The sequence below is a fragment of the Balaenoptera ricei genome, chromosome 2, assembly GCF_028023285.1.
Source record: "Balaenoptera ricei isolate mBalRic1 chromosome 2, mBalRic1.hap2, whole genome shotgun sequence".
Classification (NCBI taxonomy): Eukaryota; Metazoa; Chordata; class Mammalia; order Artiodactyla; family Balaenopteridae; genus Balaenoptera; species Balaenoptera ricei.
The window spans coordinates 11511971-11526223 of record NC_082640.1 but is presented as its reverse complement, the minus strand read 5'-3'; the positions used below and the strand labels follow the sequence as shown (position 1 = coordinate 11526223).

Sequence of the window (14253 nt, the reverse complement as noted above, 5' to 3'; positions counted from 1 at the left end):
CCTAATAAACCTTACCAGTGACACCCACTACTTATATTTGTAGCTGCAAAGATAACATTTTATTCAAAAGGCAGTAAAAGAGTTTTTCACTAATTCCCATTTTAAATTATTTCATGTTTAGAAACAAGAGAAAAGGGTAACTATTTTAGTGTGTGCATTAATCTAAACTAAATCCTACTTAGTTTTTTTAATTAACATCACAAGTCACAGAATATTTCAGGACAAACAGCTACCAGACCACACCCACTGACAGCTGCAGATGGGGCTGGGCTTGCATCGCACTGGAGACTTAAACTACTCTTTGTGGTGGACGAGTTCATTCACCTCTAGCAGGCCAGGCTCTTCCAGAACTTGGAGCTCCAAGATTATTGCATTTATTTCAACGAATATCTCCTTCATTTGCTATTTTATTAACCTTTGTCAAAATTAAATGTAGGCAAAATAGGTTAAGAGGGCCTCTGAGGGTCCATTATCTGAGTGGTAACTAAAAGTGTCCACAATATATCAATTACGGTATTTCTGCCCACCCATCCATTTGGGTATCAAAAAACATATAACTAACTAGGTCTGAAAAACAGTAATAACTGATATGAAGAAAAAGGAAGAAACATACAGTAGGAGACAGAAGGAAAAATATGGAAAATGAAATATGGAAAAAATGAAGTAGAAAAGAAATTAAAAGGTAGGTTTAAGTAAGAATATCAGCACCTGTGCACAATCCAGCTTCAAAAGCAGGTCCTCCCTCTTTAACCTGTTTGACAAAGATGGTATCCATGGGTTCCAAGCGGTTTCTTTGTTTTCCTGTGAGAAAGAAAAGATCCAAGGCATAATTTTACCTCACAATATTTTCTTAAAATAGCAAAATAAAAAATGATATTTAATTGAGACAGTGAAGCAAAGATTTTTTAAATGAAGTGTTAAACACATATCCTAAATCTGGATGCTAAAGTCATCATTAAGAGGGTTTCAAGAACTCAAACATTCATTTTTCTTCTTCCATAACACAACCACCACGATAGCAATGATTTCCATTTACTGGAAACATTCTGTATGTAAATTATTGCACTAAATATTACACATACCTGAGAGCTAATTTCCATAACAAGTAAGTATTACTACCGCCATGGAATGAAAGAGGACACCCAGGCTCAGAGAGACTAAGTAAATTCTCTGAAGGTCACACAGCTAGATCACACAGGCGGCATTCAACTCTACTGCTTTTTAACACTGCATGGTGTTAAGCGCTAAGTCATAATCCTAAATAAGACAGTCCTTTCCCTTCAGGAACTCTGCAGGGAGAAAGGCATATGAACAAAGAATGGTACTATGGTATTAAGAAACAGAGACAGATACAACAACATACAGTCATGGCGATGAGGAATACGTGATCAAATCTGAAAGTCAGTACTTCACAAACTGCTATCCATGGATCGCCTGCATTAACAGCTCAGGGGTTTGACAAAAATCACTGTTTCGGGGTCCAATCAGAAATCTGCTTTGTCAGGAAGTTTCCCAGATGATCCTTCTACACACTAACATTGGAGAACAACTGACAGTTTCAATACATAGAAGTCAAAGAAAGAGCCACAGGTGAGAGGACATTTAAACTAAGTGACAAGCACCAAGGTAAGTACTGAGAGGGGACAAACAGGTAGACAGTGGTTCTCAAAGTGTGATCCCCAGGCCAGCAGCATTAACACAACCAGGGAATGTGCTGGAAATGCAAATTAACGGACCCACCACACCAGATCTACTGAATCAGAAACCCTCACGTGACCGTGATGCATACTCAAGATGGAAAATCAATGAACCAGAAGACACAGCCCTGACCCGTAAAGAAGACTATAACTGAGAAAATAAGGCATATATATGTGTGGAGTACTTTAACCATACTTGTTAGACTGTGGCACTGGGCAGAATATGACTGCCAAATATAAAGAAACCATAATTACTGTCATATAAAACCGAAATTTTATCCAGGTATATCACAAAGGTGGCTCAAAAGAAGTAGAAACCAATAAAGGAACATCTATCAGCAACTCCCCTTACATATTTAGCTATTTACTCTGAAAGAAATCCTCTAAAAGTAGTGAATGGCTAACTCTCCTTAAAATGCAACAGGGCACAGAGGAAAACTGCTTATGTTTTAGACACCAGGAGACAGGGATCCAAATCCTTGCTTTGCCACTGGATAGTCCAGTTGCAGGTAAGTAAACGTTTTTACTTAAAAGAAATGATTGTTTTTTCTTTTACAGTACAGAGACACGTTTTTGCATTCTTGAAGGGTTTCTATGAAGACTCAAGAAGATAACATGTAAAAGCGCTCAGCATAGCTTGTAATTGGAGCAATTCCTCGGTAAATGTGTTATTTCCACTCTCCATGGTGCTTAGATGAAGACTAGTCTCATATTCTTACGTTTTCAAGAATGAAAAATTTGAAAGGTTATAAAAATATACCTGCAAAGTATCTATCATCCAATTTTCAAAAATATAAATATATATCAGATCTCTTCCCAAGGAAACTCTATACAGCTCTCTAAGTTCAGAAGACGTGAAAATATTATAAATCCTTTGGTCACTTCTGATTGGCTATGACAGACAGCCCTGACTGCTTTCTCCATGAGGTTTTGGAGGAAACAGAGAACTAATGCTAGTTAAATCCCTATTGTAAGGAAGAATGTCCTCATTCTTAAGAGATGTTTGCCGAAATACTTAGGGACTAATTGTAACCTTACATTATCATATTTTATTATTATATTATTACATTTCCAGTATTATGATAATGATATCTACAACTTAATTTTCAAATGGCTTGAGAGAAAAAAATAAGCCAAGATAGCCAAACACCCAGACACATGTATGGATGGACAGATAAAGCAAATATATATTCAACATTAAGTTAATTGTTGAATCCAGATGGACAAGGTAATTGCTGTACTTTGAAAATTATAATACAAAGTTTGGGAAAACTTTCTGTATGTGCCAGGCTTTATTTTTCTTCACAGAACTTGTCATCCACTACTTAAAGTTACATGTTTATTTGCTCTCATGCTGGTTGTTTGCCTCTTCCACTAAAATGAAAAGCAGGGATTTCTGTCACGTTCACTGATGCTCACGGCACCCAGAACAATGCCTGGCACACAACAGGCATTCGATAAAGCATTGCTCACTAAATGAACAAAGTTATTATTTAATTCTTACATCAAGCTTTCAAGAAAGGCATTGTGATTTTAATACTGGCACTGTACTGAGGAGGAAGCAGACTAAGTAACTTACGAAGAGGCAGAGTAGGGATTTGAATCCAGATCCAAATCCAAACATGGTGTTCCCTCATGCTTCAAATGTAACTGAACTACTTATTCAGTTGTCAAGCTTTGCCAAATACAAGTAGACAGTCCACTTACAACTAGTTTGAAAGGGAAAAGAAGGTTTCTTTCAGTATAAGTCACTTAAAATGCAAATACTTCATGCCAGTCCAGCTGGTAATCAGGCTAGGTCCTTAGGTAGCCAACTCAACATTTACAACAGCTGGTATTTAAGGAAAACCATCTATTTTTTCTAGGCTAGAGATCTGAAGGTTTAATAAGTTTTGCTGTGCCAAGTCACTGCTTTCAGGGAAAGATTTACATAATTAAAGAGAGGACACTTTTTTTTAAATTAATGTCCTCTAGTCCACTATGCCCCAAAGGTGATTATACCCTACTTATATTTAAAAATACAAAATGTAAATGAGCATTAATGAATTCTACAAAATAATAAAGAGCTGGCTGGGTAGCAATGTAGTGACTTCTGAAAGTTCTGATAGGCACTTTCACTCACACAGAATAAATGTAGTCCAAAATAATTTGGGTTTGATTTCTATAAAGGAAATACTAACTTTGCAATGACTACCATTACAAAATCAGAGAGACTTTGCCACAAATTGACAAATCCTTCAATACACTATGCCTGAAAATACATGAAGATGGAATAGACTAAAAGAAGGGCCAGTCTTACAGCAAGCACTACCACATCTGCTGAGAGCTGTACTTTGATTCTTCTTGTTCACTTTCCTTTCTGGACTCTCTCCAAAATTCTGACTTGCTATTACTACTGTAGATTTTAACCAATCCCTTCTGGACAATAGAAAAATTTCCCATAGGTGTCCTTTAATTACAGGCAGGTTTAACTAAGAAATATCCCTCTCTTCAATTTCCATATTCCTTGACTCTAAATCTTGTGTTAAACACGTGGTTCAATAATTTTAAGAGTGCCATGTCTTTAATATATGCTCTCTGCAATTCCACTGGAACTGGAAATCACAAGCATCAAATTTAAAGTGTGTGTTATTCAATCTCTTACGTCTTTAGTTTTTTAAAGTTGGTTTCTAGATATGCAAAACAAAAAGTCCCATCCCGAATTGTAATTAATCAGGAAAAAGTATTCCTTGCTTCCCTGTAGGATCATTTGGCAGAGCCAGGTGGCTTCCCTGGCAACTCTTAGTAAAAAGCCTCTTTCAATTCTACATGTGTATTTTATAATTTCTCAATTTTTTGAGAACACATAGGATGTGTTTCAAAGAACTGCTACAGACCTTATTCAAGTGTTATTTCCTTGACCTTATCAAAAGAAAAGGGAAATGTGTCTTTCTAGCACACACATGTAATTAAATCTTTCTGTATTTGAGAAAAGGAAGTAAGAAGACAATGACCTTACATGAATGAGAATGGCTAAAATGAGCAGGTACTGAAAAAGTCCCACTTTATGCTATTTAACATACAATTAGTAAAGACTTAAATAAGAAGCTATAAAAAGCATACATGAATTTGCCTGAAGTTGAATGTTACACTTTGAAATCAGAGAGAATGCACATACTTTTACATTATAGTAAATATAATCAGTTGGGGAAAAATAACTCAACTAAAAGAAATAATAATATATAGGTAGTAGCTGCCATCCAAATACTGGATGAACATCCAGGTGGATATGATTTTTATTCTCCATACCTAGTATAAGGCAGTGGTTAACAGCTTGAGCCGTACGACCAGATTACCTGGTTTAAAATCCCAGCTCTACCACTCACTTTCCAAGTAAGGTTACTAGATTTTGCAAAAATGACTGTCTATGAGAAATTCAAATTTAATTGGGCATCCTGTAGTTTATCTGGCAACCCTATCCCCAAGTGATGTTAGACAAATGATTTATTTGTACCCCAGTTAACTCATCTGAAAAATGAGGATGATGACAATTTATTTTTACCTGGCAAGGCTATTGTGAGGATTAGAGAGAGAATCCAGTAAAATACTTATATGATGCCTAATACAAGTAGGTATTTAATCAATGTTATTACTATGCTAATCTGATGATAAAGCTTTAGAAAGTTTACATAGAGATCAGGGATGATTGAGGCCAGGGGACATGGCACTTGTCACACTGCTCGTGCTTGATTCAATACTGGTCCAAAAAGTAACAATACAGACTCAACTGGCATATTGAGGGGAGTTGAAGAGTACAAACCGAAGAACACTGAAGAAAAGAAGGAAGAAGGAAGAGAGACTCTGTACTAACATATTTCCAGTAACTCTGACACGGACTACTCACCTGTCTTCAAAGAGACTGGCATCTAAAAGCCAGAGTGCTCTAATGACCCTCTTCTTTGGAGAATGCTAAAATCCAAATCACTTGCAACATTTAAATTGTTTCAAAATTTGAAATATGAAGTATACAAAGCAAGCAGCCTAAAGCAAATAGATTATTTTCAGAAGTAATATGCTTAGAACTATACCAGTTAGAAACAAGACACAGAGAATGAAGGTACACAGAGAAATAATACGTATAGATCAGGGAATCCTATAGTTAGTTCTAGGGACAAGAGAAATATATTTCTTATCAGAGTTAAAAAAAAAAAATTATACTTTAAACAAAGAAATACCATCTTACATTTTAACCAAAAGCAAAGCAGCAGAAAATAATGGCTATCACTCAGATTGAGATTTTTAAAAATTTTTCCTTCTCTCTCACAGTTCTCATAGATGCTACCGAACAATTTTTTTAATGGAACCAAATCTGTTTTTATAATGACAGTTTTTTAAAGTATTCTTTTTACTGATTTCTTTGTTGTAAAAAGAAAAAAAGACAAAAACAAAGAAACCCTCTATCTATCTCTACACTAGAAAAGGCTGTTGAAATTAAACTGTGCTTCATATGAAAGTTAAAGTTAGATAAGCCTTGGAAGACGTGTGCTCTCCACAAAGGCAGAAAGCTATAGAGGTCACATAATGGAGTACTAAAGCTCCAGGCAGTAATTATTTAAAGAAAATCAATTAAGTAGCTTATTGAAATTAATATCTATTTTTCAGACCCAAAATAATTGAAACCACAATGTAGATTGAGACAGACAGATATCAAAGTTAAATCTGAATAATAAAAAATGATCTTTGTTTCTCTTTGCTGGGTCACAGATTGACACAGAAAAAACAGGGCATGGAGAAGCACTTACTGAGCAAAAGTTAGGAATTATGGATCTATTAAGGCAAAAAACAAACAGAGGGAGTGATAAATAGCAAATTCAGGCTAGTAGTTACCTCTGGGGGAAGAGAATAGAAAAGGAGTGGTATGGAAGGGCCTTAACCATATTTATAATCATTTATGTCTTAGTGAGAGAGAAAGAGAGAGAGAAATGGGGGGGGGGGGTGTTAAAATGCTAAGATGACAAGGACAGGTGGCCAGCATTTGGAAGTCACATTCCTTCCCTTTATTTTCTGTTTGCCTGAAATATTTCATAGCTGTTTTTTTTTTTCATTGTTGAAAACAGTCTTCTAAAAAAAAGAAAGAAAAGAAAAGAAAACAGGCTTCTAATTTTTATTTTAGGGGTTTGGTTTGCTAACGGCATACAAAACTATCTTAAGAGCCTAAGAGAGACATTGTCTCACATCAAAAACCCGTATGTATCATATGATAAATAGTGATACATATGCAAGAGAACATACACTACATGAAAATCTCTGGCACACAGAACAGTGTCTGGCATATAGTGGATGCTCTATAAATATTACTGTTGATTGATTCAAATTAAAGTCCTAGTAAATGCCAATAGCAAGACTGCCCAAAACCAACTTGGAGACATGTTTCAGGAACAAAGCTCTTATTGTACTGCAACTGATCTGCAGGATTTCCCTGAAATAGAAGGAAAATACTGCCACTTAATAGTAATTTGAGTACAATACCACTAGGTGGCAGACATGAACCAAAATTTTCTGGTGTTATAAACCACCTAGGCAAGAAAGACTCTGGAGGATGTTATTCATTCAACAAATATTTAGTGAGCTTGGACAACGTGCCAGGAGCTGATCACTCTACAACGAACAAAACAGTCCTGGGATCTGTTTTCTGGAGTATCTGAAGTTTATGCAGCATCGTTTTTTTCTCTCTCTAAAAGTTTCAGGAATTTCACAAAGTATGTATCACGTGTGGATTCAGAGCCCTGTTATTCCAGTTGTGCTAGATTTTACGTTCTCTGCAAACCTGGAAAAATGTGTTGCAGTGCGCTAACCACGGGCAACTATCTTTCCATGTCTGACCTTACCACTGCCCGACCCCATAACTGATTAAACCTGCCCCTCATCTTTCTCCAAACCCTTTAGTCCTCTCTGGTCTTCAAGACTATCAGTCTCCCTCAGAAATCACTCTTTCTTATAAGTTTACCCACAGATCAATATTACAACCAAATTCACCAGCAACCTCAACTTCCTTTCCCCCTTGACCTTTCAAAGCATTCCACTTGCCGATGTCCAGCTATGGACAATTCCAACCAGACCCTCCCTCTGCTCTTGTTCTTGGCCTGCAATGTCAACTGAGTAAAACTTCATGACCCACTGATTTAGAGTTTCCAAGTTCAGCTAAGTGCTTGACATTACTCACTAAAGTCTCTTGCTTGTATTTTAATCCCCGTTCCCTCAAGGCTGCTGTTTCAAACTTCTAATATCCCTCTTGGACTTGTTCTGCCATCTTGATTTGCTCACACTATTTGGATAACCTTATCTCTTACTTCACTGTATTTCAACTGCTGAATCCTCATTTTTTTCTTTTTTAAAATCTTTGTCTATCCTTACTTCCCTTCGTTCTATCTCAGGTGAGGATTTAGTTACCAGCTTTCTTCAGGACCTTGTTCCCCAAATGGTCTCTTCTCAAGTGTAAAACCAATCTCTCTTCTTCTCTCCAGATCTCACAACACACAAAAGCTTCCCAAACTTAAGAGAACAACAAAACTTCTCCCTACCCTGCCACACAGCTTTCACCTCTCATTCCCCATCCTTTCATTTTCATACTTCTTGAAGAATAGTCTATACTCACCTACCCTAATTTCTTTACTTCTAATTCAGGGTTTCTCAGACGTTGACAAGTACCCCGTGGGGGACAGCACGCATCCCCCCTCCCCACCATTCCCTGTTCTAATTTATGTCACAGCCCACTGACGCACCGGATCCACTCTGCCCACCACACTGAAACTATTCTTGGTAACTTTACCAATTTGCTACTTGTCAGGTCAGGTCCAACAGTATCTTTTTTTCAATATTTATTTATTTGGCCACGCCGGGTCTTAGTTGTAGCATGCGGGATCTAGTTCCCAGAGCAGGGATCGAATCCAGGCCCCCTGCATTGGGAGTGCAGGGTCTTAACCACTGGACCACCAGGGAACTCCCCCAACAGTATCTTTTTAGTCTCCACCCTAATGAATTCTCTAGGACAAATGCAAGTTACCCACCCTCCCCTAAAAATGATCACCCCTTAATTAGCAAGCCATCAACTCCTCCTGGTTGTCCTTATACCTTCCAAAATTTATTTTCAGATTTCCTTTCTGATTCTCCTTTCTCTGACCAGCTCTTAGATGTTGTCTTTCCTAGGGTTCTGTCTTTACGCTGTGTGTCTTCATGCTCTCTGTGTATGATTTTATTGATGCCTAGGGCTTAGTTATAGCATATATAATGATGACTTCCAAATTTATTTTCAACCCTACCTCTCCCTATGAGCTCCATACCTAAATTTTCAACTAGGTACTGAACATTCTACCAGCATCAGAAATGTAACTTATCCCAAACTGAACTCACTTCCCCAGGGGAATGAGGTGGGTGTGTTTCCTTTCTGTATCCCTCAGTCAATGGCACTTCCATCCATCCACTCATTCATGCCAGAAAAGCCAAGCATAATCCTCCACAAGTCATCTTTAACTGTTGACATACAATCTACCCCATGTCCTACTACCAAATCTGGGCAAATACAACTTCTAAATACCTCCGAAATCTGTTCTCGAATGCTGTTTTTTTCCTTTGTCCTGATAAAATTCTATTCAGCACAAAGCACACCCCATCTGAGAAACCCTTCCCTGGTGGTTAGATGACTTGCCATGCTGTGATCCTGCCACAGTTGTGCAGACCTCTGTTTCTGCACTTATGTAATTATTTTACACCTTCATCTTCCACCATCCTATATAAAGATTCATTAAATGTATATAGGCCAGGAACTGTTCTGGGTTTAAAGAAAAAAAGTAATAAAATAAAGTTGGGAATTTCCTGGTGGTCCAGGGGTTAGGGCTCTGCGCTCCCACTGCAGGGGGCACGGGTTCAATTCCCAGTCGGGGACTAAGATCCCACATGCCACGTGGCCATAAATACATACATACAAATTATTTTTAAAATTAAAAAAAATAAAAATAAGGTTCCTGCTTGACCATCCAACTGAGGCAGAAAAATGTTCAATGAGAAAAAAGTAGCATAAGAGATGGTAAAAAGTGTGACAGAGAATAATAAGCAGAGTGAGAAGGGAAGGGAGAGGGAGAGACAGGGATGTGATACTATTTTTAGGAAATGGTCAGGGAAGTCCTCTCTAGCAGGTGACATCTGAATCACTATCTAAAGGAAATGAGATTAGAGGCTATATTGCTCCCTTCCCAGCAATTAGTTTAGTGACTGGCTTTTGGAAGTGACTCAACAAATGTCTGCTAAGAGAATGAATAAACAACAGGAAATATATTTCTAGACTTAACGCATTTAGCATTCATACGCAAATACTTCTATTGCAGTTCTACACCAGAGATGAAAAATTATCTGTTAAATTTTGAAAGCAGGGACCATCACAATTAAATTCACTTTTTATTAACTGGATCTACGAACCATGTATTTTGAGTATAGACTAACTGGAGAGCAATCAGGAAGAAAATGGGCCTATTCAGCTAAGTGGTGTCTGTGATCAAAGTCTTAAGTTACGGAGCAGCTAAGAAAAGACAGCTCAAAATCACGTAATTACAGGTCATCTCTGGAGCAAGAGTTTCTATAGAGAAGTGATTTCTAGGACAGTCTAGAACATTAATACTCCAAACAGGTACTTTCCTGGACTTTCACCTTTACAGCCCTATTGTCCAGTATCTCCAATTAGTTCTCTAAAATCCTAGATCGCCTATTTCCTAAAGGTTTTAGAACCATTAAAGAGATTATTTAATAGCCTTTACCCTCTTGACTGCCAAACTACCTTCATGCAATGTCTTACAAAGCCTGAAAATCTACTCCAAAAATTGGATTTCTGACAATACTTACTTTAATGCAATCAAATTCCCTTCATTTTAGATTACTGTAAGTATGATTTCCTGGGACCTTTAGAGTGAAGTTAGATTTTTTTTTTAAAACCTCTCATCTAACTTGACCAGCGTACCAGTTTATTTTACAAATTCCTACTAAGGTCCAGGATTACCGTGTTTTTGTTATTAGTGTTCCAGCTTACACACTTAGCAACTGTGTGAAATAAGATTTCTAAATTTAAAAAGTGCCACCGAGACTTTGTGTTAAAGGGGGACTGATAGGAGAAAGGTGAAAGAAAAATAGGAAGGAAGTAGAGAGACAATAGTTCCTCAACAGCTGAGGTCAGATACTAACATGCTGACTTTTGCAGCTTTGGGAACAGTCATTTGGGAATAGTACCAAGTGAAGGTGGTACTAGGGTGGTACCCCCCCTTTATTCAATACATTTACTCAACAAACATTTGTGCTCCTACTATGTACCACGCACTTAGTAGGCACTGAAAATTCAACAATGAAAGACAGTGTCCACCCTTAATGATCTTTGTTCTTAAAGTAACACATAAAAACATTTTTTAATAAACATAGTGACTAGTTTGGGTATGTAGGAAAATTTTACTTCGAACATTCTAACGTCCAATTCTTGATAAAAGATAGAATCCCCCTTCTTATTTTTCTATTTTCCGTTATCAGATCTGTATTACTATCATCACCTCCCAGGGAGGTATATTCCTAGGAAGTAGAAAGTTTTCACTTGTTTACTACAATCACTCAGATTAACTGTGTCCAAAATAAGAGTAGGGATTTTCCAGGAGAGAATCAGGGAAAGAGCCTACCTGCATCTTTCACTAGCTGCGAAACAGCAATCTACTCCATCTTGTACAAAATATACTTTCAAACATTTGGAAACTATTGAACATATTGAAAGCTATCACTTTCTCCCCCGTGTGTATATTTCTATATCTATCTATCTATCTATCTATCTATGTCCTTGTCATCATTGTCCTTTACATCTGGTGCTCCACAGTGTTTTGCTTTGTCCTATTTACTCAGAAGACCCTAGAGCCCTCCTTTCCTGTGTTTCCTACCTGTCAAATGAAGAGAAACAAAATAAATATATTGAGTTAACCTGTTGCTAGCAACATATAATATAAAAATCACTTATTATCTTTGTGTGTGTACACATGTATGTAAGTTTATACATGTGTGTATATATTTTTAAAGTAAGAAACATTGCCCATAATAGCAAACTACAAATAACTTGATAATTTTATTATAACTATGTTGATAGAATAAAGTTATTTTAATAAGACAAATACATGGGCAGCAAACATTCACTGAAGTATCCATATATTAGCAAAGTGAGTGAGTACAGGGAATACATCACTTACATTTGCGCCATAGCGTATATGCATACGAAGTCCAGCTACTAGAAAACTACCTCCCAGGACTTCCCTGGCTGTCCAGTGGTTAAGACTCCACGCTTCCACTGCAGGGGGCGTGGGTTCAATCCCCGGTAGGGGAACTAAGATCCCACATGCCACACGGTGTGGCCAAAAAAACAACAAAGAACAAAAAAAGAAAATTACCTCCCAAAAGACTACTAATATCATATGTTCAGGTTAGAACTTCCATCTTAAGGGCTTCTGCACTCAGCAGGCAGAGGAAAAAACCCAAGTCTTGTCCAGTTAGGAATCTGTTAGGAGACTTTCCCCAAACTGAAGAGTAAGGGTAACTGGAAAGAATGTTCCCACCAGCCCAGAGGCTACGTCAGTGCTAACTAAGCAGAGTAGGGGGTAAAGGAAGGGAAACTGATCTCTAAGAAGTAGCTAGAGGCCAAACTTCACATAGATTTATAGGCTAAATCAAGTAATAGCCTGGATCTGGATAAAGCAAACAACAATCTTTTATCCTAGATCTCAAAAAATCTTCAGTAATGATATTTGAAGGTCAATAAACACAAAATAGTCAAACATCCACAAATAATAATAATAACAGCAACAACAACAACAACAAAAAACTCCAAAAACACAACACCCTCTGAGCTAGAGCCACCAGGAAAAAAAAGAGAGAAAGAGACCCACAAAGGCTTCTGATAATGGAATCACTAGACAGACATTATGAAACAACTCTGCTTATCATATCTGAAGAAGTTTTTAAAATAAGCCTAAAAATGGTAAAGAGGAAACTATAGGAAGTGATCAAGCATATTCGGTGCACTACCTTAAAGAACTTCTAATAATTAAAATTTAAAATGCAAACAGCTATAAAGAAAATTATTGAATATACATAGGGAGAAATTACCTGGAATGCAGACACACACACACACACACACACACACACACACACAGAAGAAACAGAAAATTTAGGAGCCATGGTGGGTAGAGTAAGAAAATCTAACTTATGTTTAATTGGAGCCCCAGAAGAAGAGAGCATTGGGTTACAGGAGGACACAGGTAATATGTGATGAGATGCTGGGTGAAAATTTCCTAGACTGATGATAGACATCCATCTACAGACACAAGAAGCTCAATGAATCCCAAACAAGAAAAATAAAAATAAATCCTCACCTAGACTCATCATCACAAAATAGCCAAACATCAAAGATATAGAGAAATTTTTATTTATTTATTTATTTATTTATTTATTTATTTATTTAGGCTGCACTGGGTCTTAGTTGTGGCACATGGGATCTTTGTTGTGGCATATTTAGTTGCGGCATGCGGGATCTTTAGTTGTGGCATGCTGACTCTTAGTTGCGGCACGCATGTGGGAACTTAGTTCCCTGACCAGGGATCAAACCCGGGCCCCCTGCATTGGGAGCGTGGATTCTTACCCACTGGACCACCAGGGAAGTCCTTATAGAGAAAATCTTAAAAGCAGATATAAAAAAAGTTTGCCTTCAAAAAATCGATAAACCAAAATAGGAGAATGAAGTCCAGGGAGCCCATGTTTTACACTGCTTTTCACCTTGAGGCAAATTCTGCTTCCAAAGTAAAGGCTGAGACTGAGAAGCTGTTCACGGCCTCCCCCGGTCTCAAAGCGTCAGGGACACAAACATGGACGTTGGGGTCCAGCAAGGAAGAGGGCCCTGGAAAACACCATATGCTTTCAGCTGGGCCTCCCAAGGAGTACAACACGTGAGTAGGGCTGCAAAGGTAGAAGCCCAGCCCTGTCCTGCCAAAGAGAACACAGCTGACTGCCAGCCCCAGCCTGGACCCACCATCACGTTCACACTTGCCACTCCCCCGCCCCCCGAAGCAGGACTCCTCTAAGGGACAGTGTTGGTTTGGGGACTCCTCTCTGGCCCAGCACAGGCCTTCTGAGAACTGTGCTGCAGTCAGGGCCTTCCTACCAAATCCTTCTTTTTCTCTCTTCTTTCACAGGCGTCAGACCTGTATCACAGTCTTAAGTCTTCCTCGTCCTTTCCTGCTCCTTTCTACAGGCATTTCTCCCAATAAATCTCTGCCATGTCTAATCATGTCTTGCCACCATTTCTGTCTTTGTGCCTGCTTCTCAGGGAACCCAAAGTGATACTCCAAATATCAAAAGGACCAAAGTCCACCTTTATGTGAAGCAATCCTTGAACAGAGATGCAAAAATTCTAAATAAAACAGAAAGCCAAAACTGGTAATATATAAAAAGTACATACATTAGGAACAATCTTGGTTTAGTTCTGTAATGCAAAGTTGGTTTAACATTTAAA

General features: G+C 37.9%; 1 protein-coding gene across 5 annotated transcripts in view; it reads right to left on the bottom strand.

The window, feature by feature from the left end:
- ARHGAP21 (Rho GTPase activating protein 21) overlaps nucleotides 1-14253 on the bottom strand; it is a 124840-nt gene that overhangs the window by 46267 nt on the left and 64320 nt on the right. For all 5 annotated transcript variants that reach the window (XM_059910811.1, XM_059910826.1, XM_059910832.1 and 2 more), the window contains exon 5: nucleotides 709-801. In XM_059910811.1, the coding sequence (XP_059766794.1) occupies nucleotides 709-801 (93 nt within the window). The remainder of the gene's footprint in view (nucleotides 1-708; nucleotides 802-14253) is intronic.